This window comes from Heloderma suspectum, chromosome 2 (assembly GCF_057233095.1).
Source record: "Heloderma suspectum isolate Gila_16-S chromosome 2, 16-S_ref, whole genome shotgun sequence".
Lineage (NCBI taxonomy): Eukaryota > Metazoa > Chordata > Lepidosauria > Squamata > Helodermatidae > Heloderma > Heloderma suspectum.
This window is the reverse complement of record NC_139459.1, coordinates 277,439,747-277,466,441: the sequence shown is the minus strand read 5'-3', so window position 1 is coordinate 277,466,441 and position 26,695 is coordinate 277,439,747. Positions and strand designations below refer to the sequence as shown.

Below are 26,695 nucleotides of genomic sequence, written 5' to 3'. Positions count from 1 at the left end.
CACTATGTTGGCCTTCCCCAGCCTGGTGCCCTCCAGCTGTATTGGATTACAACTCCCATAACCCTGATTGGAGATGGTGGGAGTTGTATTCCAGTACTTGTGGAGGATGCCAGGTTGGGGAAGGCCTGTTGATGCAGGTTAACAGCCAGGTCAGCACCCTTTCAGAAAACCTTGGTGAGCTGTACCTCTGTGTTGCATCACAGGCTTTGCAAGCACAAGGCCCCTGACGCCACCGGGCAGACATTAGCAGGGACCAGAGTGACCTCTGCCTGAGACTTGGGAAAGCTACTGCTAGTAAGAGCAGTGACTGCTGGGCCAGATGGACCAATGGTCTGGCTTGGTCATCTGTTCAGCCTCAGGAATCCCCAACTGCACAGACAATCTCTAGGAGGAATCCCTTCCCAAAGGGTCCAAGATACCTGCTTGGCATGTTCACATGTATATTTATTGTAAGGTGGAGCCCTGCCATAGAGCTCCAATCAGGCTGTCATGATTTGCAATTCTACTATTTGCAGTATGTGGAAGAGAAGAAAGCAAAATTGGCACAATCCATTTGCAAGGAGAGCCTTGTGAGCCAATGTGTTCATGGCACCTGTAGCAATTATGAAAATACGTCCAAATGGGAGTTGTGAAAAATTCAGATTTTGTCATATTTCATTCTCCTTTCAACCTATTGATCTACATCAGGGGTAGGCCATCCACATGCTTTGGCCTACAACTCCCATCAGCCCTAGCCAGTGTGTCCAATGGTGAAGGATCATGGGAGTTGTAGGCTCAAACATCAGGAAGGCCACACGTTGCTCACCCCTGATCTGCATCCATCGGCCTGCCCAAATGCACACACATGCAGGGACTGATGGATGACTGTCCCATTTCCATGCAGAAGCAGTATGCCAATTCAGATCCTAAGCAAGTTCTTTCCCAGGCCTAGAAATTCAAATGGCCTCCCATCTGCGGAATCATCTCCTCCCCTTACACTCATCTCCTCGGAGGTCTGGATCAGCGTGCACTCTCCCTCTCTCTCTCCCGCACATTCTTGCACGTATACCCAGCCCACCTTCTTCTTCTGCTTGTGCCGTGCACGCTTGGCAGCCTTGGCGCTATTCAGGGGCTTCGGCTCAGTGCTGTTGATATAGTCCAGGAGCTCGTCCACGTCCCGGTGATCTACAGCCGGCTCGCCCGAGCTGCTGCTGTGTCCCAGCTTCTGAGGAAGCTCCTCTTTTCTCTTGGTCAGCCGAGAGCGCAGCTTCTCCCGGATCTCGGCGTAGTTCCGGCTCGTTGGGGCGGCTGGAGGCTGTGGACAGAGCTGGGCTATTGGCCTGCTGCAGATACAGCAGACTGTATAGCACGGAGGAGCCACCCCAGTTATCGCAAACAGATACCATTCCCAGGATTGTTCCTGCTCTCCCCTTCACTAGCCCAAGGCTTTGCAGATATTCCCCAGAATGTTTCCTCCACATAAGCATTTACACTCAGTTCCGCAGAGGTCCAAAGCTGAAACAGCTGAGTGCAAGGTACAACCGCAGGGCTTGATGTCAAGAATTCAGGACAGGAACAAGTCAGGACAGAGTTGGCAGAACTGTGAGGACATCCAAGGCTAGAAGACTGGGGTGGGTGGGTGGGGGGAGATCTCACGGCTACAAAGGCCAACAGAGATGAGCAATGAAGCATGCCATGCCTACGTTGTCAGCATGATGTTCTCCCAAGCCACCATACCACCCACATCTAACCAAACGAGTCTACAGGCGAAGGTCATGGATGGTGGCTGGCCATGCTTTTACTTACCGCATTGTGGCCAAAGAACTCACAGTAGCAGCAGTCACAGAATTTCCCATCTTTCTGGGTGGTGGAGGAGGAGGTGCAGGAGCTGCGCTCGGAGCTGCTGTCCTCATCCTCGCCCAGCCCCTCGTCCGCCTCGCAGGACTGCGGTGCGTGGCAGCTTGTACCGTTGGGGAACTTGTGACCCTTGCAGGCAGGGTCCCTGGGAGAGAAAGGGGGAAGGAGAAAGAGCAAGCAGGTGAGAAACACTCACCCCAAAGACTCCCAACTCCCAGTGGATGTGCCGGTATCCAGAGTTGGTAACAGGCTGGATAGAGGCCAATAAACTGAAGCTCAATTCAGGTAAGACCAAGGTATTGTCAGTGGGAGGTTTGCCTGATGGTGGTGGTCAACATGTTTGGGAAGGGGCTGCACTCCCTCCCCTGAAAGGGGATGTTCACACTTATGGGGTACTCTCAGATCTGTCCCTGTTCCTGGATGCTCCAATAGCATCTCTGGCACAAAGTGCCATTCGCCAACTTTGATGGGTGCCCCAGCGGTGCCCCTTCTTGAAAAAGGATGGTATGCTACCCAAGCTTCAGAAATGTCCAGACTAGATTTCTGTCATGCACCATATGTGGGGCTGTCTTTGAAAAGTGTTTGGAAACTTCAGCACATTCAGAATACTACAGGGAGATCATTAACAGGAACTCGCCAGTGCTGATCTTCACTGGCTTCCGGTGTGTTTTCCAAGTTCAGTTCAAAGGGCTGCCTTTGACCTACAAAACCCTAAAAGGGGGGGCATGTGGCCCCCTTCCAGATGTTTTTAGACTGCAACTCCTATCAGCTCCAGCCAGCATAGCTAAATGGTGAGGGATGCTGGGAGTTTATATTTTTAATCTGCCTATTAACAAATGTTCTCTGGGTGGATTATGAACAGTTAAAATAATAAAACCCAATGCAATAGTTAAAAGAATCAAATGCAATGTTACAATCCAGCAACATCTGGAGGGCCACACCATTCCTCATCCCTGCCCTAAATGGTCTGGGACCAGAATATCTGAAGGATCACCTCCTCCCATACGGATTTGCCCAATTACTGAGGACATCAGTAAAGACTCAGGCCCATGTGCCCTTGCCATCAGAGGTTAGCCAGGTGGCTACTGGAGAAAAGACCTTTTCTCTTGCTGTAGCATCCCATCTTTGGAGCACCCCTCCCAATAAGATCTGCCTGGTGCCTCCACTGTTTCACCTGGTACCTGAACTAAAGCCATCTTCTGTTCCCTGAGCGTTCACTGACTGGTTATGAATGTTACTGCAGCTCATCTTTTATTGCTGTTTCCTTGTTTTTAATATATTTGATGAGGTTCTAAAACTCACTTTGGTTGGCTTTTTAAATTGTGGGCCATCTTGGATATTTCTGTGGAAAGATGCAATACCAATCTCTCAGACAAACAAAATCCACCCCCTCCCTACCTGCAAAGAGGACACAACACATCTTCCAGCAAAAATTAAATAAATAAATTTCAAGATTGAGAAAGCAGAAGATGAAACTGTAGCATCAGCATAAGAATGCTGCCATGCTAAGAATTAAAAGGGGCTGTAATGTGGACAATAATAAACTACAAAACACATTGGAGAAGAGGAATCAAACCCTGCAGCACTTCTCATTTTGCTACCCTCCTCTTCAGAGGAGGCCCAATTCCATTATCTTGTGATACTTACAATACGTTCTGATATATCTCTTTCCTTCATGGATGGTTATCGATGGAGGAATAAACATGAAAAATGTTACACTGGAATACAAAATCCCTATGGATTTTGTATTCCAGAAAAGATCCATGTTAGATTCCTGCCCGCTCTTGTTTGCAGATCTTTCCTTCCAAATTTACAGCAATTTTGCATTCTTGTGTAATTTTTCTCACTTGTTTTTCCTCTGTGGAAGAGTATGGCATGTCAGCATCAGTCCTTGATGGAGCAATTGAGGACTCAAACATTGGTGGGATACTTAAGTACAAAATACAATTGTCTGGAGCTGGCACTACTGTTTAAGGCAGGGATAGGCAACCTTGTGCCCACCAGATGTTTTGGACTACAACTCCTTGCAATTCCTGACCACTGGCCATACTGGCTAGGGGCAGAAGGGAGTTGTAGTCCAAAACATCTGGAGGACACCAGGTTGCCTACCCCTGATTTATGGGTTTAAATCAAATCCTACTTGGTGTACTGGTCCCAGTGGGTTTGACAGAATCTATCTCAAAATGTGTCATGGGAAGCATCAATAAATCTAGAAGAGGAAATGCTCAAGCCTCCATTACTGTGGCAATCATCCCCTAATGGACAAAAGCCACAGACTGCCTCTGGTTCCAATTCTTGAGGACAGGATTCAAGAGAAGCCTGCTTTGGTAGTCAGAGAAACACAGCAGGGGAAGATCAAGATTACCAGTTCAGCTGCCTACAGGGCACAGGTGAAAAGGGGCTAAGACTGTGCTTTCTGGGCCATCATTCTGCCTAGTGTTTCTAAGGGCTCACTCACACCAGGCAGAGATAATGCTCCACAGGACACTATTCTAAAACTTATTCCACACAGTCTAAGGAACACGCATCCCATGGAAGCAGTAAGGATTTCTGCCAGCTCAGGCAGGCCTAACTGGCAAACTACCCTGGGGAAATGCTGGGAGCATCCCCATTAGCAACACCAGGGATCTGCCGGGGCCAAGGCTCCACTCACCTGTTGGTGCTGGGCAGCTGATGTGAGGCAGTAGGAGAACCCAAGGAGCCACTGCAGTGGCCGTTGCATGGATGAGTGCAGCCTACAGGAGGTGGGATCTTCAGCAGTGGCACATTGGCAGTGGGCAGGTGTGGGCTCTTACAAGATCCAGTCGGAGGGGACTCTGCTCCTGGCTTTGGGGCTGGTGCGTGTGGACTGAGGGCTGGTGCAGGGAATGGAGCCGCCTGCGGTGAGGAGCTCAAGTGGACATGAGGAGGGGAGCCGAAGGGCCCAGGGTGGGCAGGCATCTGCTTTGTTGGGAGGAGTGCCGGTGGCTGCGAGGGGAGGCCTGTGGGGCTGTTGGGAGGAGCAGTAAGGTCCACGTGCCGGTGGTGCTCCGAGGAGTGGAAGGCTTCTCCTGCAGCCAAAGAGGAGCAAAGGCATGTTAGGTCCAGACCTTGACAGCAGACGCTTTCACATGTTACTGTGCGGGGCCAAACATCCCACACAGTGAATGCTCCCCACTACAAACTCCCAATTCCTCCTCATGAGGATCCTCCTTCCTGTAATGTAATACCTCCAAGGCTCTAAGACCCACAATACCTACACACCACAGCTCAATCCAGCCCAATTGGTGATCACATTCTCAGCCTTCTCATCGCTGTGGTACTTTCCAAAAGGGACAGTGACTTAAGCATTCCCTCAGTGCATGCTGGGAAGCCCAGCCACACAAGCCCCAAGCTCAGTGATGTGTATACGATGCTTCAAGCTCTAAGCCCCCTGAACACCCCCAGGAGGGAGAAGAAGCCACCAACCCTTGCTGTTTTGACCCTGTCATGTTAAAGCCCGAGGCAGTGCAGCCCCACAAGAGGGGTGGACCCCCCAACAGGAGGCAAGAGCCCTCAGTGGCAAGCCCAACAATGCAGTGCCACCATTGCCCTGAAAATTTGGTCTGTTGGCCTTCCCCAGGCCCCGCACATACAGACCTGGCGGGGTGGGTCTCCGGCACATGCTCTTGAACTGCTTGGGAAGCGTTTTGCAGAAGTCGAGTGAGGTAGGCAGAGGTGAGCCTGGGGTGCCGCTGGGAGCTGGGGAGAGCGCGTGGCTGTAAGGACAGGCTTTGAGCCCGCCTCCCACAGCAGGGGCCTGGTTGGCACACTCCGGAGGGAGGCCGGGGTGCTTGTCACCTGAAATGGAGTCAGAGATGGAGCTGGCTGCTCTCCAGGCCCCTTGCTCTCCTGCCTATTTGTGGCACCTCATGTGGGCCCATGAAAGAGAATGGAGATTGCAGAGGCCTCTAATAGGTAGGTCTCTGGAAAGGAGCCCACTAAGCAAGGGCCTAGTGTCACCTGCCCCCAGGAGAAGGGCAAGACAGAGGCTTGTCTACAGCCTCCTGTTCCCTGACAGTGAATTCACACGGGCTTGGAGATGTTAGCACTTTCTTTACATAGCTGAGCAACTGCCTCCCCCATGACTGTCTTAACAGTCTCATGAAGAAGCTGAAGGGAAAACCCCACAGCTATAAGGGAGGAGAGAGTTACTAGAGCCTAGTGCCAACACAAACTCACCTGGTACAACAGGTGTTCCCCCAAGGGAGCTCCCCTGAGCTGCCCCATTGGCATGCTGGGAGTTCCATAGGCCCGAGAGCTTGTGTGCAGACAGGAAGGAGCTTGGGTCCCAGTCTCCTGAGTTCCCGTGGCACGAGGATGAAGATGATGAAGACGAAGAGGAGTGGGAGCCTGCCCCGCAGGACTGTGACTTGCAGGCAGTATGCGACAGTGAGACCTGGAAAGAGAGGTGATGGTGGCTCAGACAGCCAAGACAAGACATCCTATTTGCTTGGAAGAATAAGGCAATGACTAATCTGTGTGGGATAGGAACTTTGGACTAACCTGTGCCCCAGTCAATTCCTGTCTTGACCCACCATGGCACTTGCCCAGGAGAAGGAAGGCAGTGGACTCTTGGTAAGGAGAGACCGTCCTGCCTAGTCTTGCCTCCATTCCTATTTCCCCTTTCCACCACCACAAGAGATGACAATGACAAGGAAGAAAAAGTTCAAAGGCCTTGCTGTTGTAGCAAATGCAGTCACTAATGCCACAGTTGGCAAGTCCCACAGCTTGAAGCCCAAGGCAGTCAGCATCCCAGTGCATATAATATAGCCATCTGGTTCTTGTTAGGGGTGTGGAGTAGGACCAGGAAGACCAATCCAGGTGCTACCCCCATACTCTGTTACCCATGGGCATCTGTGACAGGCCTTGAAATACACTCCATGGGGTCTAATGCTTACCGCCAGTGCCTGCTCCTGGACTGCCCTCCTTTCTTCCTCTTCTACGCTCTGCCTGCAACTTTGGCAGATCCACAGCGGCATCTCTCCCAGCAGGTTCTGAACCAGAGTCGGTACGAAGTCTGGGGGCAGCCGCTCGCCTGGGGATACCAACCCATTGTGGGATGGCCCTCCCCAGTCTTTGCGCTCCCGGTGGCACAGCAAGCAGCACGTCTGCACCGACTGGTTGGAAGTAGGCAGCACCTGCAGCAGGGCACACACAAACACACAGCACACGTTGCTCACACACAGGCAACCACTTGGCCAAGGTAGGTGCCATCAGTGGCCACCAGGTACATTAACCCCCACAACTTTAGACAAGACTCTTGCAGAACCACAGGCACGCTTTGCCAACAGGCCATCCAGACTCAATGCCCAGTGTTTATTAATTCATTTCATTTATATCCCACCTTTCCTCCAAGGAACCCAAGGGGGCGTAGATGATCCTCCTCCTCCTCTCCATTTTACCCTCACAAGAACCCTGTGAGGTAGGTTAGGATGAGAGTCAGCGACTGGCCCAAAGTCACCCAGTGAGCTTCATGGCAGAGTGGGGACTAAAACCCGGGCCTCCCAAGTCCCAGTGCAACACTCTAACTGCTACACCACATGGGCTCTCAGAATGCAGCTAGATGATCTCAGGGACATTTTCCAGTCCTTCCTAGCTAACTCTGACCCCTTCCCCTGCAGGCTCTACTACTACTTCAATACAGTTCGCACTGAGCAAGCCCAAGTCAAAGCCCAATTAACATCCATCTGCACACCAACAGAGTGGCAGATACCAGAGTAGGAGGAAAGAAAGAACAGCCTGTGACAGCAGAAGAGAGGCATGTTAACAAGAAGGGCATCTGCTTTTAACCCAGTCCTTTCTGTTCCTTTTATTGCCCCCTTCCTGCTGTTACCCAGGTCTCAACTCCTGCCTCAGCCCCATATGCTGCTTCCCCCCACCCCCCAATACTTTCGGCACTGTCCCAAGGCCCTGTGGGCTCGGCAGGCAGACAGCCTGTCTTTTGCCCGACACTCTGTGTGACCGAAGGACAGAAGAACAGCTGCAACATGCAAGGCAGAGATCTTCTCCTTGCTGCTCCTTTCATTCTTCCCACACAACAAGGCATGGCCTTTAGCTTCCTGTCTGGCTCTGGGGCGGAAGCCAGGCGACACATTGGCCTCAACTCTGCTTAGAGATGGTGACAGGCTTGAAGAGTTAAGGGCACTGTCTCCCCCACCAAAGGAGAAGCCCAGGACAATAGGCTGTGTATCTAACTGCTGCTGCAAAGCAGATGGTCTCTCTCTCAGACTCAAGGTGAGACAAAGTAAGCACAAGGGGGCAAAGGGGGCACTTGGACCAGGCAGAAGGAAAACTGGCCTTCACACAATCACTGCAGGAACAGGTGTGCTAGGAAGCAGGAGGGGAGCAATAAAAGTGACAAAGAAAAAGTTCCACACCAGGACATGAACTGGCACTATCAGACCATGCCCAGTAGATCTGACACATCTCAAAAGGAGTAAAAAGGAACTTGGATGTAACTACACACCAACACATGGGAAGATGATTATAAATCCATCCCCCGGCTTTGTGGGTAAAGTGAGTGGCTTTTTCAGCATCCTTTTCATTATAAAGCCTGACCATTCTATTAATCTTAAAAGCAAAACAGTTTGACTTCTCCTTTATCGTGGAGAATCTACCTGGTGTGAGGCATAAGCGAACCAAGGTTCAGAAAATTCTCATGAAGAATGGCTGAATGACAGCAGTCTTAAAGTGTTTGCAGCAAAGGCAGGTGTTCCATGTTTGCAACCCCCTTTTGTGCCCACCCAAAACACATGTTAAAATTCTCCTTTTGACAAAATCTAAAATGGGTGGGCAGAAGGTAGGTCTCCAGATGTTTTGGACTTCAACTCCCAGAAGCCCCTGTCAGCATGGCCAATGGTCAGGAATGCTGGGAGTCACTTCTCTCTCTTTTTGCTGACAGATGATGCTGGATATCCATCAAGTAGTGTCCCGACGCCCATTTAATGAGCTTTCTACTCCCTTAAAGGGCATGATGAGCCTGGGGGCCTCTCCCCATCCTGTTAATTTAACACCATTATTCCTCTCTCGGGTCTCAGGTGAGGCTGAATATCACCAGCCAAACAATCTCTTTCTTTTGTCTTGGGCTGATCCAGATAATATCCACTGTCTGGTGTAGAATAATTCTCTTGCAGGGCTTTTCCACTCCAGTTTTTACATTGGAGGGGGGGGTCATTTATTTGAAAGTTTCCCCACATGAAAACCGCACCCATTTCATAATGTATCACCTTGAGAAAATGCTAACTTCCAAGCCTCCTGCTAGAGGTGACAGAGGGCCAGTGAGATGTAGTGGGCTAGATGTAGGGAACCTAGGCTGTGTACCTCGAAATCTGAGCTCACTGCTCTTTTCCCTCCCACACAGCTTGAGCTGAGCTTCCCCATATCTTTGCAACTCTTTTGACAGACATATTAATCAATGAATCCAATTTTGATTCAGAATTCCATCTTGCCCTCCTCCTGCATCAGGCAGGCTGTCTGCTTTAAAAAATGTTTTTTAAGCACAACATAAATGTTCAGTCACTCCAATGTTCATTCACAGCCCTATTTGTTTAATATATAGGATCCTTTTAAAAAAATTAAGAACTCTGAAGGGTGAGTGGAGGAAGTGACAGTAATATCACACGGACCACCCAATCAGCACTCTCCGTGGCCAGCTTCTGCAGAAACAGGAAATGCTGGGTTCCCCAGAGATGGATCCTTCCTGCAGGAAAGCAAAACATTTGGGGTGTTTATAAGAACACCCCCTCAAGCACTGAGGGAGAAAGCAATGTCCTGCCCATGCTCCATTAGCCACACATGAGAAGGGCCCCTACTCATATACTGATGTATACAAGGTAAAAATCCTCCACATGGGGGAAGGGATCCTCTGCCAGTCAGGAACTCCCCTTGCATGGAGGAGCTTTGCACACATACATTGGGAAACATGTAGGGGGCCCCCTTAGGCCACTGAATGCACGGACAGTGGGGCCTGCCCACCAGGCACATCAGCAGTGGGGAGAAGCAGGGCTAGCCCACATGGCCCCATGATCTCTCCCCCTATCCCTGCAATGCCTTTTCTGAACACATGAGTTTGGTCTGAACCTCCCTTACAGTGAGCGCTCTTTCCAAGCAAGTTCACCACTGAGATTATGTATATCTGTATATAGCCAGATGAACCAGAGGATTAAGGGGGCCTCAGCCCACGATCTGAGGGGACCCACAAACGAGCCCAGATTCCCAGCTTTTAGATTTCAAAGAGCAAGTCTCTAGCCCTTGTAGAACCTGAGATATGAGACAAAATATTCAGGGACATTCCCACATTTTGTGAGAAATGGACAGTTATTTTGTCCAATCATTTTGTGAGAAGTGAGCCTGCTACCACCTTTCAGTGTGTTTAGCCAATGAGTAAAGCCATAGCTATAATCAATATTCAGCTATAGAGAGAAGGGTAGAATGACCAAGACATATCTGCATAAGGGACTTCCTGGTTCATTTCAAACCCCCTTCTTTGGGTCCCAGGAAGCCGTGTGTGAGTGCAGACAAGGAATGTGAAATGGTGGTCTTTCTGAGCTTTTAGCTGGCTCAGCTATTGGTGATGGCAGAGGTGTCCCCCTGCCCAGTAAGCTAACCCTCTCTGGACACCCTCTCCCTCCCACCCAATGTAGCAGGAAACCATAATACATCATTTCCCCAGTAAGAAACTGTGCTTAGCATTTCAGCCCAAGCTGTTTTATCCCTTGTGTTCTTTCTGTATCTTACAGTAGCCTGAAAGAAAGGAGGAAGCAGAGAAGAGGGGTTTTGGCCACAATTTTATGCACGCGTACCTGAGAGTAAAGCTTACTGAACACAATGGGGCTTTTTTCTAGGTAGACATGCACAGGATTGTGCTATAAGGCTACAATCCTATACACACGTATCTAGGTGTAAAACCCATTGAACATAGCGGTACTTTCTTCTGAGTAGACATGTAGAAGGTTGTGCCATTAATAAACACCAGCAGGTAGCCACATTAGTCTAATGCAGCAGAAACAACAAAGAGTCTTGTGGCACCTCACTGTTTACAATTCTTCTCCCTGCCCCCACCAATATACACTGTATATAAACATGAACCCCCCCCCCCCCGATACTTCCTACATCTGATGAAGTGGGCTGTAGTCCACAAAAGCTTAAGTCTGTTTGTCTTTAAGGTGCCATAAGACTCTGTTTTTGCTGTTAATAAAGTTTCTCTGAGTTCATGTTCATGCAGAAGATGGAGGCATATGGGTGGGCCTATGAGAAGCAAGAGGCTGCTCTTCAAAATGTTTAATGTTTCATATGAGTTAGAAGGGTTGGTTCAGACAATCACAGGGGGAAAAAAGCCATCGTGGCTTCTCCCTTTGCCCCCGCCATTTACACAATTACCTGCGCTGCAGTGTAGATTGGCTTTTCATCCAAACCTGGCGCGCGGTATGGCGGGAGTAGCTTCATATCCACCCTACAACCCACAACTTGCAGTAGGGGTTTTAGGGCAGGTATGAAGCCACCCCCGCTACGCTGCACACCAGGTGCGGACGACACGCCAATCTGCACTGCAGTGCAGGTAATGACATAACTGACGGGCGCATGTGCAGCATATGCAGGGAAGGGGGGAGAAGCTGTGATGGCTTCTCCCCCCCCCCCCCCCGCGATCTTCCAAACACCCCCTTCGTGTCAGACTTTAGGCTCCCTCCTCAGGATCTCTATAAGACATATTTCCAAGTGGGGTAATGGATGCATCTTGTCTCTAGTGCACGTCAGTGAGTGTACATAGGCATCATACGGTAGACAGCTGGCCATTTTGCATGCTAGGAAGGCTTATTATGAACATAGCTCAAGACAATTATCTTTTTCTACTATAAAAATTATTTTATTGTATTACATTTATGTTCTGCCTTTCCTCCAGGAGCTAAAGATCTCCCAATTTTTATTCTCACAATAATCCTGTGAGGTTGGTTAGGCTGAGAGGAAGCGACTGGCCCAAGGTCGGCCCAGACAAGACGGAGGTACTGTTAGTGGGTGGTTCGTCTGCCCGGCTAGGTGATATTCAACCTGTTCTGGAGGGGGTTGCACTCCCCCTAAAGGATCAGGTTCGTAGTTTGGGGGTGCTCTTGGATCCAGAACTGTCACTTGAGGCACAGGTGAACTCAGTGGCACGGACCACTTTTTATCAGCTTAGGCTGGTATACCAACTACGCCCTTATCTGGACAGAGATAGCCTTGCTACAGTTATCCATGCTCTGATAACTTCTCGTCTGGATTACTGCAATGCGTTATACGTGGGGCTGCCTTTGAAAACGGTCCGGAAACTTCAGCTGGTCCAAAGTAGGGCAGCAAGATGGTTAACAGGGACTGGCCTGCGAGCTCATATTACGCCAGTACTTTTCCAGCTGCACTGGCTGCCAGTCCATTTCTGGGCCCGATTCAAAGTGCTGGTGTTAACATTCAAAGCCCTTAACGGCTTGGGGCCAGGTTACCTGAAGGATCGCCTCCTCCCATATGTGCCTGCCCGGACCTTAAGATCATCATCAGCGGCCCTTCTCCGTGAGCCCCTGCCAAAGGAAGTGAGGCGGGTGGCTACTAGGAGGAGGGCTTTTTCTGTTGTGGCACCCCGGCTCTGGAATGAGCTCCCTAGTGAGGTTCGCCTGGCGCCTACATTGTATTCCTTTCGGCGCCAGGTGAAGACCTTTTTATTTTCCCAGGCATTTTAGCATTTTAGCTTTCTAAATTTTTATCTTTGCTGTTTTAAATCTGTATTTTAAACTGCTGCACTGCTGCTAGGCTTTATTGTGGTTGTATTGTTATATTGTGGTTTTAATGTTCTGTATATTTTAAATTGTTTTATTGTGTGTTGTTTGGATTTAATTTTTGTGAACCGCCCAGAGAGCTTTGGCTACTGGGCGGCATAGAAATGAAATAAATAAATAAATAAGGTCATGTAGTGAGAAATGGGAGGCATTTGCTAGTTCCTCAGTGGCAGCCCTCTTTGTCTGTTGTGTCTGAGTGAGGCAGTCTGTGTCCCTTTCTGAGCAAGTGTGTGTGTGTGTGTGTGTGTGTGTATATATATATGTATGTGTGTGTGTGTATGTATGTATGTATGTGTATATATATGTATATGTGTATATATATATATATATATATGAGACCGAGCTTCAATGTGTGTTTATGTTTTCTGTGTGTTGTATGCTATAAAGGGGGAAGCTTGTATTTGCATTTGAGTTCTCTAGCATAGATAGAAGAGATTAGTCTTTCGGTTCCAGCTGGCTTCCACTAAAATATGTAGTAAAAAATGTCTTGACATTATTGTTGTACATTGTTGACTGTGTGTGCATGTGCACACAAATGTTGTGTGTCAGTTCAGTACTGGGGGCAGAATAGGGGGCCCATCATGGCCTTGATCTGGGCCTGCATCTGTACACAGCCTCAGAATCAAAGCCCCGCTCAGCCAGGAAGCTAACTGGGTACACTCTCTTGCAGCCTTACATACCTAACATCGCTACTGAAGACAGAACTGGATAGCCTTATGGACACTGCTTTGAGCCCCTTGACACAAACGCAATGAATAACATAATGGAACACCATTTTTATATAAGCAATTCTCCCCTGTGAAAGCTGAGGTGGTACAGTTCCCGCAGAACTGTACCACCTGTGACAGGAGTCTTTATATTGGACCATAGTTATATTAGAGGAGACTGAAATTATATTTTAAAAATAGCTCTATGACATGTCATGGGGTTGGAGACCTTTTTGGTAAGAAAAAGGTTTGAGACTTGATATCACCATGACTGGTGCCTCAGTTTCCAGGATATGAATCACTTAAAAAGGCCTGTTAGGTCATGCTCACCCTACTAACTTAGGGCTAAGCAAATTGTGTACTGAATTGTGTTCACCTAATTTTTTAATATGTTAAGTAACCATATGTGAGAAAACTGCATCAATTTCCCTGGAAGGGTTACTCTTTGGCTGTAACATTTGACAACATCAGAACTGTTCTACGTAGTGAGACACTTGCTTCCACACTAGCCCAGTTCCCCTTGGGTGTTGTCGGATATCTAGCCACTACGTTCAATTTCTGTTTGATCCATCCCACTCTGTGTGGTGGGGGAACCCCTTTCACATAAAGTGTTGGGTAGACAAAGATTTGTTCTTACTGAGAACAGCAAAATCATATTCCTTACTAACTAGGCTACAAGCTTTTCTCTCAGTCCATGCATAGTAGATGTTCTCACAGCATTCTGCTACCTCAGTCTGATGATAGATGCTACTAGGGATCAGAGAAGGATGAGTGATGTATTTGGATTCCCAAGATAATCAACTCTGAGCCCAGAAAAAGAACCCACGAATCTTTCCTGTTAATCCTTCAGTCATTTTCAGCTCACACCTAGCTTGCTCCCCACCAGCAACATGTGAAGCCCAAACTGGTATATGTTTATCTGGAAGGAAGGCCCACTGAGTTCCATGGGGTTTACTCCCAAATAAGTGTGCATAAGATTGCTAATCTGGATATGTGTATCCACATATACTAATGTTACCCTGGGCCTCAAGTCTATAATTCATACAACTGGCCCTCCCCTCATGGCAGGACTCGCAACACTTCTTACAAAAAGCCACTCCAAAGGATTCCAATCCTACCAGTATTGTAAGGAACTCCCTCCAAACAACATCAAGGTCTCAGGCACATACAGCTACCTTGGAAGAACCTCATGTACTCTGAGGCACATCTCCAATTTACAACAAGACACATAGACAATAACCCACCCACACAGAGTACAAATGCCCAGAAACACCTTTAACATGGAATAAAGTATCTCCCACGGTAAGCGTTTCTATCAAAACACCACCCCTAGCAGCTACAAGGTAGAGCTACCACAGTAAGACTGGGTTGAGACTAGTAAGAGACTTCCCTCAGCAACATAGGGAAATACCTTGAATCGAGACTTCTTTTGACCAGCTTTATGTTAAACAGAAAATGATACCCCCACACACACACATACTTATAAAACAAGAATAATTAGTATTAACTTCAGCAGGGAAAAGTATTTTGAAAAAGAGAATTCACACAATTATCATTTAAAGCACTTTCCCAGCACATCCCAGCCCCCAAAACACCACATGAAAACCAACCAAAATCCTAACTTGAGTTATATTTATAATGTCAATTCCACCCCGTCTTGGCCCTGCATCCAACCAGCAAACAGAATGACTGAGCATGCTCAGCAGATCCTTAAACGCTTTATAAAGGAGGCAGCCATCTTTTAGAATAATAATAAAGGTGAAGTGAAGGTAAGTACTGTATTCCCTTCCCCTCTGTAGTCCCTGAATATGTGCTTGGAATAGAGCTAAACAAATAGATTTATTGATTATTTTTCTTCAAAATCTATTATAGGGCTTATTAACTACAAACTGGCTCAAATACATGCAGTTCAAAACTTATCCTGGCTATAACATGTTCTAGCTAGTTTATGCTATTCTTCTTGCTAACACTTAAGACTATATTAAGACATGAAAGCTAAGTAGGTGAGCCCCTAGAGAAGCCCTTTTAGATACTTGGGGAGTGAGGGTATACTGAATAACACAGCCTCCTTCTGATTTTTGCTGCTGCTCTTCGAGATGCTGCATTACCTGTAGGCTTCAAAATAAGAGTCTTATCTTTTTCCTTGTGTACTCCTAGTTAGTAACTGAAACCCCTTTGTAGTGTAGCAGTCCTGATTAGTGTATGTTGGGATGCATTATCCCCCTGGCACCCTTGGTTGACTAATAAGGGACTAGTTTTCCCAGACAGCATTTACTATCTTGGTTGGAAGAGTCAGGTGGTCAAGCTGAGAGGCTGAGTCTACACAGCATCTCCCCATCTCTTGAGAATGGGACTAATTTTGATTCCCTTCACCTGTAGATAGCCTGTTAACATCTCAAAGTTGAGTACAATGGTGTTCTCTAAGATATGGATGATTCACTTGCCCTTTAGAAAATGAAGAACACAGGTGTTTAGAGTATTGGGGAAAGTGGGGGTGGTAAAGATAGAAGGATGTCCATCTGAATTAGGGCTGCAACTCCTAAATCGGTAGGTCAGCCAGCCAAACCTTTAGCTGATTTGACTTGGGGGAAACTTTAGGTGGTGGGGCTGTGACAAAATCACATTCGGTATTTTAAGGCTATTTTGGTTCTGGTATATTAGTGTAACAGGGAAATGGTATATTACTGTAACAAGGAAATTAATGGTCATTTACTTTGCATCCTAAAGCAGCTCTATTGTGGTCTAGTAACATGTAAATTTACGTAAATCTACTATTAAAAGGCTACGACAAGGCTGTATATTGTCGCCCTGCTTATTTAATTTATATGCAGAGTACATCATGAGAAACACCAAGCTGGATGAATCACAGGTCGGAATTAAGATTGCCAGGAGAATTATCAACAACCTCAGATACACAGATGATACCACCCTAATGGCAGAAAGCGAAGAGGATCTAAAGAGCCTCTTGTTGAGGGTGAAAGTGGAGAGTGCAAAAGCTGGTTTGAAACTCAACATTAAAAAAACTAAGATCATGGCATCTGGCCCCATCACTTTCTGGCATATAGAAGGGGAAGAAATGGAAGCAGTGACAGATTTCATTTTCTTGGGCTCCAAGATCACCGCAGGCGGTGACTGTAGCCATGAAATTAAAAGACGCTTGCTCCTTGGGAGGAAAGCTATGGCAAACCTAGACAGCATAGTAAGAAGCAGAGACATCACCTTGCTGACAAAGGTCCGCATAATCAAAGCTATGGTTTTCCCAGTAGTAATGTATGGCTGTGAGAGCTGGACTATAAGGAAGGCTGAGTGCTGAAGAATCGATGCTTTCAAACTGTGGTGCTGGAGAAGACTCTTACGAGTCCCTTGGACTGCAAGGAGGTCAAATCAGTCCATCCTAAAGGAAATCAACCCTGACTGCTCTTTGGAATGACAGATTCTGAAGCTGAAGCTCAAATATTTTGGCCACCTAATGCGAAGAGAAAAGTCACTGGAAAAGACCCTGATGCTGGGAAGGATTGAAGGCAAAAGGAGAAGGGGATGGCAGAGGATGAGATGGCTAGATAGCATCACCGATGCAATGAATATGAACTTGAGCACACTCCAGGAGAGAGCGCAGGCCAGGAAGGCCTGGCATGCTATGGTCCATGGGGTCATGAAGAGTCAGACATGACTTAACAACTGAACAACAATAACAACTATTAAAAGGCAGGTAAACAAGACTCACTTTAGTTTAGCTGACAAACCTAAACGGAACAGTGAAACAAGTATGACTATAGAAAACAGAACCTAGTAGGGTTGGTAATCTGCCCAGGCAATTAATTATTTGATTTTATACTTGGTTCTTATTATGATGCCCTGAGGTAAGCTGCTTTAAAAGCTCTGTTAAGACAGGAGGTTATTCAGAATGAATAATAAGACCCAAACCTATTTTTCCATATTGGAGAACAGAAAGAGCATCTGTCTGTTTGGGTCTCAGTAGTTAAAACAAATGGTTGTAGGCAATGTTAGTCTAACGTAAGTCCCCTTCGTTTCAGTGGGTCTCCTACAAGTAGGACTAACATTGGATACAATTCAAAAGTAGCTACGGTTATATGAAGTCAAATGGTGGTGTCCTTTAAATCCTGAACTTCTGACTGATGGATGGTTTCCTGCTTGAGCAGGTAAACTTTTAGTTTTATTTGAGCAAAGCTTTTGGCTTTGAGCATAGTGCATAGCTTAATGGCAAAGCGGATACAGATGATGGAAGAATTCCAGCTTGTCTTTAACAAAATGTTGGGGAGCAGCACTGCTGTGCAATATCTGAGCAGCCCAAACACAGATAACAAGTTAGTGCTCATTAGTATCTCCCCAGTGCTACCCTCAAAGCCCATCTCTTGTTGGTTCTCCATATCTCTAAACTGCTCTGTTGATACCCCCTCTAAGCAAGGACTACCTGGTTGTGGGGAGGGGGGAGTAGGAAGGACCATCTTATTAATTTTTGGGAGAAAGGTTTATAACCATTTCTATCATCAACTATCACATCTGAAATGGCAACTATTTAAGATGTAATTGCTATAACTCTCCTGTCATACAACCTGTCTGTGATGATTCTCTCCTTACTGTGATGTGCGAGCAGTTAAAACAAGTGAGCAGTTTTAAAGACCCAGGTATGTCAATGGACCAAAACAGCTAGTAACCATGGAATCTTAGTGTATGAAAGACCTTAAGCAGTTATTCTTGCTGAGTCTTTCTCTCTTATCTGGGCTTTCATCCAGAGGTGTGTGGCGACTCCCTTTCAGCAGGTATCTGCTGCGTACCTGAACTGTGCACTTCTTTATAACTCCCCTGGATTTGAAAAGCATTTTGGTACAAGAGCTGCTGATACCTGTACATGCATACTGGAGCAAATCCCTCTCACAGGAGATTTTTCACCTGACCTTTTCAAAACTGGGAATTCAGAAAGTGGTTCAGAAGTTTGGCTCTGCCCCAACCCCGTTCCAACCCAGTGTCCTAGACGTAAAGGGCTACTGGCTGTTTAATTCTGGAGGAGAAAATGCTGTGCACATCTCTCAACATTAAACAGTGTGCCCTAAGGAGTGGGTTCAAAGAGATACCTGCATCTGTGGCTCCCACTTCTTGGCTCTTAAGCACATAAGGTCTATTGGGGTGAGGGAGCTATCTACACATATGTACTGCTATAAGGGAAGGAAAATGAGATGTCTTTCTCTGACCCCACCCCACCCCACCCCACCCAATGCTCTCATGCAGGGCAAAGCTACACAGGCACTTGATGTGGTTAGAGTGTTGGACTGGGATTCAGGAGATCCAGGTTCTAGTCCCCACTTGGCCATCAAGTTCACTGAGTGACTTTGGGCCAGTCACTGACTCTCAGCCTAACCTACCTCACAGGGTTATTGTGAGAATAAAATGGAGAGGAGGAGGACCATGTAAGCTGCCTTGCAAGACAGGAAAAAAGAAGGATATAAATGTAACGATAAACAATAAATAAATAGACTGACTTCTAGTAGTCAGGACAAGTAGCAGCAAGCATGACTACCTATCTTTGCCACTGCCTCTTGGTTGCTCTGAAGTCAGCATTGTTCCATCTCCTTGCAGCCTAGACAAGCAGTGGTGGCTGCAGAATGGTCTGCCCCCCATTGTCTGTGGGATGTTATCTGATCCCTGACTGTCCTAGTCAAGAACATCCACTAATACCGAAGCACTGCTTACTGCACCAGGGTATCCTTTCCTACTGAGTGGCAGGAAGAACAGTGGGCTATCCTCTTCTACCACCCAGAACAACAGGTGAGGGATCTGGCTACAGGGCAGGGGGGGTAGTACCCCCACCCCAGATGAGTGGCTGGCTACACATAGGTGGTTGCTATGGGGTCCTTTGCATCTTGCCCTAACCACCCACGTCTTCCACCACCCTGATAACTGATTGCAATAGCAGCAAGCATCCATCACAACAAACTGGAGGACCAGCACCCTCTTAATACTAGTGAGGGGAGGAGAACCCCATGTGCAGCTTTTATGGCTTGACTCTGCGAAAGGAAACGTCACAACATGGAGTCTTCATATACTGTGCAGAAGTGCATGCTCTCCCCGCTAGTGTTGGAGCCATCAGTTCTCCAATGCTAAAGAGCAGAAAAGCACATTCAGTCCCCAAACTGTGGCTTTGTATTAAGCCAAGCACTGTAGTGGTCTCATGCAATGCGCTATTGCTGGCATGCAGTTGGCCATTTGGGTGCTCACCCAGAGACAGTTGCCAACTGCAAGACTGACTGGGTGCGACAGCTGCTGAAAAGAAACATATAAAAATAACACCACTTAATGCACCTCTGGATCATGGCCCTGGAGAGCAAGATCGCAACTGGTATTTCAATCGAGGAGGAGGGTGCGTGTTAAGCAGCTCTGTTAGTTCATGTTGTCATCTGTTTGGCTAGTACAGAATCTGGTCTAGTACAATGGGAAATAAGCAGGAGTTGGACAAAGATGGCACAATAGCTCTGCAAAAATTGGTTGGAGCACAGGTTGTTATTGTTCAGTCTGCAAATATGAACTAGCAGTGATAAGGCAGCATTCTGACAGGAAGCTTATACACTGCTTGAATTCCAGTGCTCACCTCTTACTGCTTAGGGTACCTTACAATCTAACTGTTGACAGTGGTGGCTATGAGAAGCTGCATCAAAAAATTAGGAAAGATCTTAAGAATCTGGCCAAGGTGCTAAGCAACATCAAGTTATAGACAAGTCTGCCTCCCCTGTTCTAAGCTATATGGCAAATCAGAATCCTACTTTGTGAGCCTGAGGGATTACTGCTACCACTAGTAGTAGTAGTCTGCTTTGTAAACACTTGTATAATACTTGCTGTGTCTGGCAGCATCCCTGTTCCTTCTGCTAGGAGGACTAACTTTCTTTCTAATTACTTTAATTAGACTATTGTAAGTTACCCTCCATACAGCTCACTAATAAGTGCTGTGAAGGTCAGCTCTGCCATTACACTCCTGATTGGTTAGAAATGAGTAGACAAGAGAAACTTGCCTCATTGTCCTGAAGTAGGGTTGTCAGTTTCACTGCAGGCTTCTATGCCTTTAAAATCTGCTCAGAAGGGAGATGATCAGTAGGTACTGTTTCTCGTAACGCTGTTGTGGGAGAAGATGCATCTGCAGATTTGCCTTGCTACACAGCTTTTAAAGGCACTGAAGCTCGGTCTTGTATGGTGAAAATGGCAACAATTGCCTTCCAGTTTGCAGCTTGGCCATTTCCAGCTTGCTGTGGAAGTGCTCAAACAAAGAAAGGGAGTGTACATATGTGGAGCTGTGTATGTCCAAATTCTATTAACACTTACCAAATTGTAGCTCTGCTTGAGAGATGCATGGAGGGAGAAGAAATGCTGTCCCAAAATCTCACTAGCTAGCTGCTAAGTGTGCATATAGTAGCACTGTCCCTTTCACAGAGCACTTGTAGCATCCATACGTTACAGGCAACCTTCTGTTTATCTCAAACTCCCTGAGCTACTAAGCATTATACTTCTTGATTAAATAAAGCACTTGGTTAGTATAAATGAAACTGGATGTAAAGTACTCTGAGCATCTAAAAGCACTACATAAATGCTATGAAATGCTTAATTCTATTCCTAGTTACGTGTGCAAGTGTACTGCCTAATTGAATCTATTAGTGTATCCCCATCTTACACTCCAAACAAGGGCTCTGTGATTGAGACAGGACAAGGACAACGAATGCACAAATCTATACTAATGCACTCTGCCTCTCAGCCTTCCCATTCTGGGACTTTCAATTCTTCTGAAGGATAACCATGAGCACCAGCAGAAAGCTCATCTGATCTCCTGGAATTTCCACCAGGTGATAATCACAAATCACTTGCCCGTATATGTGGACTGAATCTTCTTGACTGAATATGTGAGAATCACCGAGGAAGCAGATAGGGTGAAACTTTAATTTGAGTGATTTGTCCCCCACTCCTCGCCACACTGCATCTAAACTAGAGGTAGGTAGCTATTCCTTCTCTATTCTCATAGCTCAGGTGCCACTGCTTTTTGCTCACCAGGAACACAGGAAGCTGCCTTATACTGAGTCAGACTATCGGTCCATCTAGCCCAGTATTGACGACACTGAGTGACAGCGCCTCTCCATGGTTTCATGCAGGAGATTTTTTCCAGCCCTACCTGGAGATGCCAGGGATCAAACCTGGGACCTTGTGATTGCAAAGCATGTACTCTACCACTGAGCTACGGCCCTCCCATTTCACTAATCAACAATGCTCTGCAAATGTATTTGCAATGCTTGGGTACTTCAGATGCTGCAACTTCAAGTATCTTGAGGTCTTGTTCCCAAACTAGCTCTCCTGACCTACCTGGATTTGGAAGCCTGTTCTCAGCTTCCAACTTGCACTACAGCTTTAAATCACACTTCATTACACTTTGAACCATTAGTGCAACAGCTCTGTCAAAATACTATAGCAACTGCTCTTAAGCCAGAAACAAGCTAATCTTTCCAGTTAATCTGTTTTGTGTTTAAAATATTGGAGATCAAGAAATGGCATAATTATAAAACTGATTACATTAACTCATCATGGATTTTAAGAAAGTTGTGTATTATCCTGTGTCCAACTGTTATAAGTTTCTCCCTTCCCCATCCACCACTAACTTCTATTGCTGTACTTGTCTCCTCAAGATGTTCCAATATCCTTTGCATGAACCAGCTGATTTCAGAAGTATCTCTCTTAGTAGTGATAACTAGTATTAGACACACACACCCCAAGCCTTTGGATTTAGGCCTTAGGAGGGGTAGGTTACAGGGCTGCTTTGAAATGGATTTTGCACAAGTATTTCTTCCCGTCAGCCACATCTTCTTGCTAATGTTCTAACCCACACCCCTCTGACACAATATGACTGAACCTGGATGGTAAGGCAGAGGTCATGACACTATCTCTAACAGTTAAATCATATAACTAAACTTAGATGAAGAGACTCATGCCAATATCTTCAACAGGTGGTGGATTTACCCTGACCAAGCTGCTCAAGGCCCAGATCCCTGCCCCAGGCATTAACTTATTGCCCCCGCAGCTTTACAAGGAGAGCTCCCACCAAGAGATGTTGGAAGAGAAGGGTGTTTGTAAAGTGAAAGGTGGGGTTGGGAAAGTTGTACCCTTCCTAATATCAGGGTGACACCTCTCCACTTCCCAATGGAAAGCAAGAAACAGTGTAACTCCCTAGCTGCCTCCCCTACCAGACTGGGATTGTGGGATGCAGTGACGCCTCTTTTCATGCATGCATCATGTATGTGAGAAGCAGCAAGAAGTCATGCCTTCTTGCAGCAGAGAAATGGACAAGAGCTGGACGTTACCTATCCTTGCTATAGATAGGATGAACCAATGCCAGTCCCCCACCCCAGCTCTCAAAGCTGCTATGTCGCATCTTAACTGACCTATCTGTTGCACATCTTTGTACCAGTCTTTTGAAACTTAGTTCTCAGCAAAGAATGGGGCAGTGCTTAAGCTCCAAGGCAACCCATCTCAGGCTGCTATCCTGTACCCATTAACCTGGCAGTAGACTCTGGTTAAGCACCAAGACAAGTGCTCCCAACCTTACTACAATACATTGTAGCAAGGAGCTCATTTGTCTGCTCATTTCTACTCTCAGCATTATGAAGATGGCGTATCCTGCAGAGGGTCAGATCAGTGCTTGAATTACAGACGGTCCAGAGAAGGCCTGGCTCTGCTATCTTCTGTGCCAGACACCTTTGTGACTGTGATTATGTGGCTAAAGGGGGACGGGGGCAAGGCTTGGCTAAAATTGAGGAAGATGCAACTGGGTTGTCACAGCTGCGGGCTTCTGGATGTCATTAAGGGTCCCCCCTACCTTTTCACCCATAATCTGAGCACTGGATCAGGTGTTACAGAAGCGTGGGCATCCATAGAGAACCAGCGTGGTGTAGTGGTTAAAGTGTTGCACTAGAACTTGGGAGATCCGGGTTCTAGTCTGCACTCGGCCATGAAGCTCCCTGGATGACTTCGGGCCAGTCACTGATTCTCAGCCTAACCCACCTCACAGGGTTGTTGTGAGGATAAATGGAGAGGAGGAGGACTTATGTAAGCTGCCTTGGGTTCCTTGCAAGAGGGGAAAAGGAGGGATATAAATGTAATAAATAGACAGACAGTAGCTCCTGCAGCAGGTGAAGACAAGGAGCCACCAGCAGACAGGAAAGGTTCATTGCCCTCCTGGCACAGTGGGCTTGCTTCCAACCAACTCGTATGTGATGGCAGTGTGGGATTCTTTTCCCACACTGGGCCACATAAATATTATTCCAAGTGAATGGCATCCTATCCATGGATAAAACTGGTTCTGTGCTTGTTTCATCTAAAATCCCCACCATACAGCATTTGTTAGCCATGCTGGAAAATGCATGTAAACAAGAACAGCCGCCTGGCCCCTCAAAAGGCCGAGAATGTCTTGCCGACTGGCAAAGTATGTAGACAAGCCCTCACTTCCACATATTCCGTACAACTCTGGCTGAGGTTCCTGCAGGTCTGCTGTCTGCCAACAGCAGCCTGGCTTCCCAGAAGGCTAATTCCACAATCCTTAGTTAACACAAAGCTGTCCTGGGGATTTGCCACCTCAGCGTACATGGTTAGCAGTATATACATAGGAACCATTTGCCCAGTGCCAATAGGGTAGATGCTACCTATCCAGAACCAGGCCCAATGGGCACACCAGACTGTCTGCTGCACATCCTCCTTTGGCCATGCCAGGTTCTAGCTCTTTCCTTGGCTCAAAGTGCATTCTGCTTGCAGCACAGCTCCTGTCCAATTGTCCCACAAGAACTCAGTGTTGCTCTGCAAATTCACCCTCATGCCAAGGTCCAGCTAGAGAAATCCATTCTGGTTGGAGGGCAGAACATCACTTACACAGTGACCTCCTGTGGTGTGCTGGTCAATGCTGTCTGCTGTCAGCCTCCTGAGTTCTTTATCCATGCATCTCCCCACCCCCCAGCCCCAATTACTGCAAAACAGCCTTAAACCTCTCTTCTTGGCAAACTGCAATAGCACACCACTCCACTGTCATGCATCTCTTTATTGTTTAGCAGAAGTCTGGACTGCACAAGAGCCAGCTGACTGCCACCCCTTACTACTGGCTGGGAAGGGATGCATGCATGTATCCGAAACAGGCCCAGACACAATCTGAAGGGCAAGATGCAGCACGGTCCCAGGGCAGGGCCCCACGGAGGAGCAGCTGAAATGGGGAGAAATGCTCAAAACATAAGCTGTAGGTGCTGAGCACCGGCTGGCATTGATGGGGAAGGCCTGTCTTAATAAGTCTGATAACGATGTAACAAGGAGCCAGACCAGATGCAGCATACAAAGACTGTGTGGGTGCTCTAGCAAGAAAAAGCTAGGTACCAGGTTTGGGGGGTGGGGGTGGTACAGAACAAGGTGCATCCAACATATGGAACAGTGCTTCCCTAAGGAAACTAGAAAGGGACACGGAAGCAAATGTACAAGCAGGCTTCTGCATGCTGGGGTGCACAATGCACTGTTCTCTGCAAGTAAAAAGGTGACATGCTATCTAGAAGTACACCATATAGGCTTTAAGGTGTGTAGGTTGAGTGCCGTATGTAACAATGGGCTGGGTGAATGAAGACAGCACTGGGCATGATTGATCAGTGAGGATCTGGGCCCGACGGGTGCTGGATGTACGGGGAGCAGGTGGCTTGATTGGAGCGGGGGGGGGGGGGCGGCAGAGATAGAGGACGCAGGCACACTATGCTGGGTCATGATCTAGACAGCCTGGATTCAAGGTGGATGTTGAAGTGACTGCAAGGAGCCCGGTGGGTGCTGTGCGAGATGCATGGAGGGATGGGAGGGCGCTCGAGCAATGTGCTGCGGGAACCGCATTCAGGAGGGCGATTCCGGGAGGTGGGGTAAGTGAGGGCGAAAGGGTACCTCGGACGGCTGGTCGTGGGCGATCCGCGCGCAGACGGATGAGTGCAGTAGGGATCTGGGTGAAGGGTGGATCGCGCCGCAAATGGATGCGGCGGGGCAGGCGATCTACGGGCAGAGGGGTGTGGATGCAGGCTCGGATCCGGGGGCAAGGCGGGATGGGGCGCGCGCGCTCCCGGTACCTGTGAGGCTCTGCCCTGCTCCGCGCTGCTCGCCGGCGCCGCCGCCGCCTCGGGAGTCTCTGGAAGGCCGGGCCCGGCGGGGGGCGCGGGCGGCTCTGGGGGGGCTGCTCCCCCCGCCCGCTCCCGTCGCGCCCCAGCCGCGCCCACCGCCTTATTCCGCCTGCGAGTCATGCCGGTCCTGCGCCCCACGCTGTCGCGCTCTCGCCGCCGCTAACGCCGCCGCCGCCCCGCTGCTGCTGCCGCCGCCGCGCCGCCGCCGCCGCCGCCGCCGCTGCCGCTGCTTTCAGACAGGACAACAGCCAATATGGCGGCGCGGCCCGTCCGGCCCCTGCCCGCGGGGGGAAGCCTTCGCCGCCATCGCCGGAGCGGGCAGTGCCTGGGCAGCGCGCCCCCTAGCGGCTGGAGGAGGCGCCGCCGCCGCCATTCCTTGACAGCGAGCGCGTGTGTAGAGGAGGCGCGGAGCCGGCTGAAGGATGGCCCCGCTCCCATCCTAGGTTGCCCAGGGCGGAGCGAGAGGAGGACCCTAATCAAAGCCCCTTTAACTTGAAATAGGCGGACCCTGCCCAGTTGCTGAAAGGGATTTTCGGGGGCAGCCCAGCCCGAGAGTGGAGTCTCTCTCCCGTTTAAAACAACCAACAAGCAAAAACTGCCTGAGCTCTCTGCCTTGCTGCACCGCTTCGCCGAAGAGCTCCGCTGACTGAGCCTTTCTGTCCGTCGCAAGCCAAAGCTGTGCCGCCGCCGCCCACGTTGGCCGCCACTTCTTGTCGCTCCCGCCCTGACTTTTTTTTTTTAATCTTTCAGCATTATAGTGGATAATGTACAGAAATATACCCTGCTTGTTGGGTGTGTCAGTCCTTGGGCCTAACCAACTCTTAGCTGATCAGTTCTGCATTGAGGTGCGTGCAGCAGGTCAGGGTTGCCAGATGGACATGGAAACAACCGAATGGGGATGTTCAGTTCATAAGCCTGTTAGGATGCAATCCTGTGGCCGCTAGTTAGCGGCTGGACAGCCATAGGTTCCCAGGAACCAACCTTGGAGCCCGCGGTTCCCTGAGAACCGACCTCCTCCCCTCCCCTGCTTGCAGGCAGCATAGAATGGCCCTGTGCTCCATGATCAGAAGAGGAGCACGGAGCAGCGAAAACGGGGCGATCCTGGGGGCGTGCCCGCTCCGACTTCCTGTGGCTAGACAGCCGAAATCTAGCCGCAAAT

General features: G+C 48.2%; 1 protein-coding gene across 3 annotated transcripts in view; it reads right to left on the bottom strand.

Moving 5' to 3' along the window:
• FAM193B (family with sequence similarity 193 member B) overlaps window positions 1-25,910 on the bottom strand; it is a 45,718-nt gene extending 19,808 nt beyond the window's left edge. For 2 of the 3 annotated variants that reach the window (XM_084839412.1, XM_084839411.1), the window contains exons 1-7: window positions 25,486-25,910; window positions 6,756-6,995; window positions 6,037-6,253; window positions 5,455-5,655; window positions 4,490-4,886; window positions 1,786-1,981; window positions 1,058-1,294 (exon numbers count right to left, since the gene is read on the bottom strand). In XM_084839412.1, coding sequence (XP_084695538.1) covers window positions 1,058-1,294; window positions 1,786-1,981; window positions 4,490-4,886; window positions 5,455-5,655; window positions 6,037-6,253; window positions 6,756-6,995; window positions 25,486-25,656 — 1,659 coding nt within the window. In that variant the 5' untranslated portion in view covers window positions 25,657-25,910. The remainder of the gene's footprint in view (window positions 1-1,057; window positions 1,295-1,785; window positions 1,982-4,489; window positions 4,887-5,454; window positions 5,656-6,036; window positions 6,254-6,755; window positions 6,996-25,485) is intronic. The other variant, XM_084839413.1, reaches the window with a different exon arrangement.
• Between the last annotated feature and the right edge of the window lie 785 nt (window positions 25,911-26,695).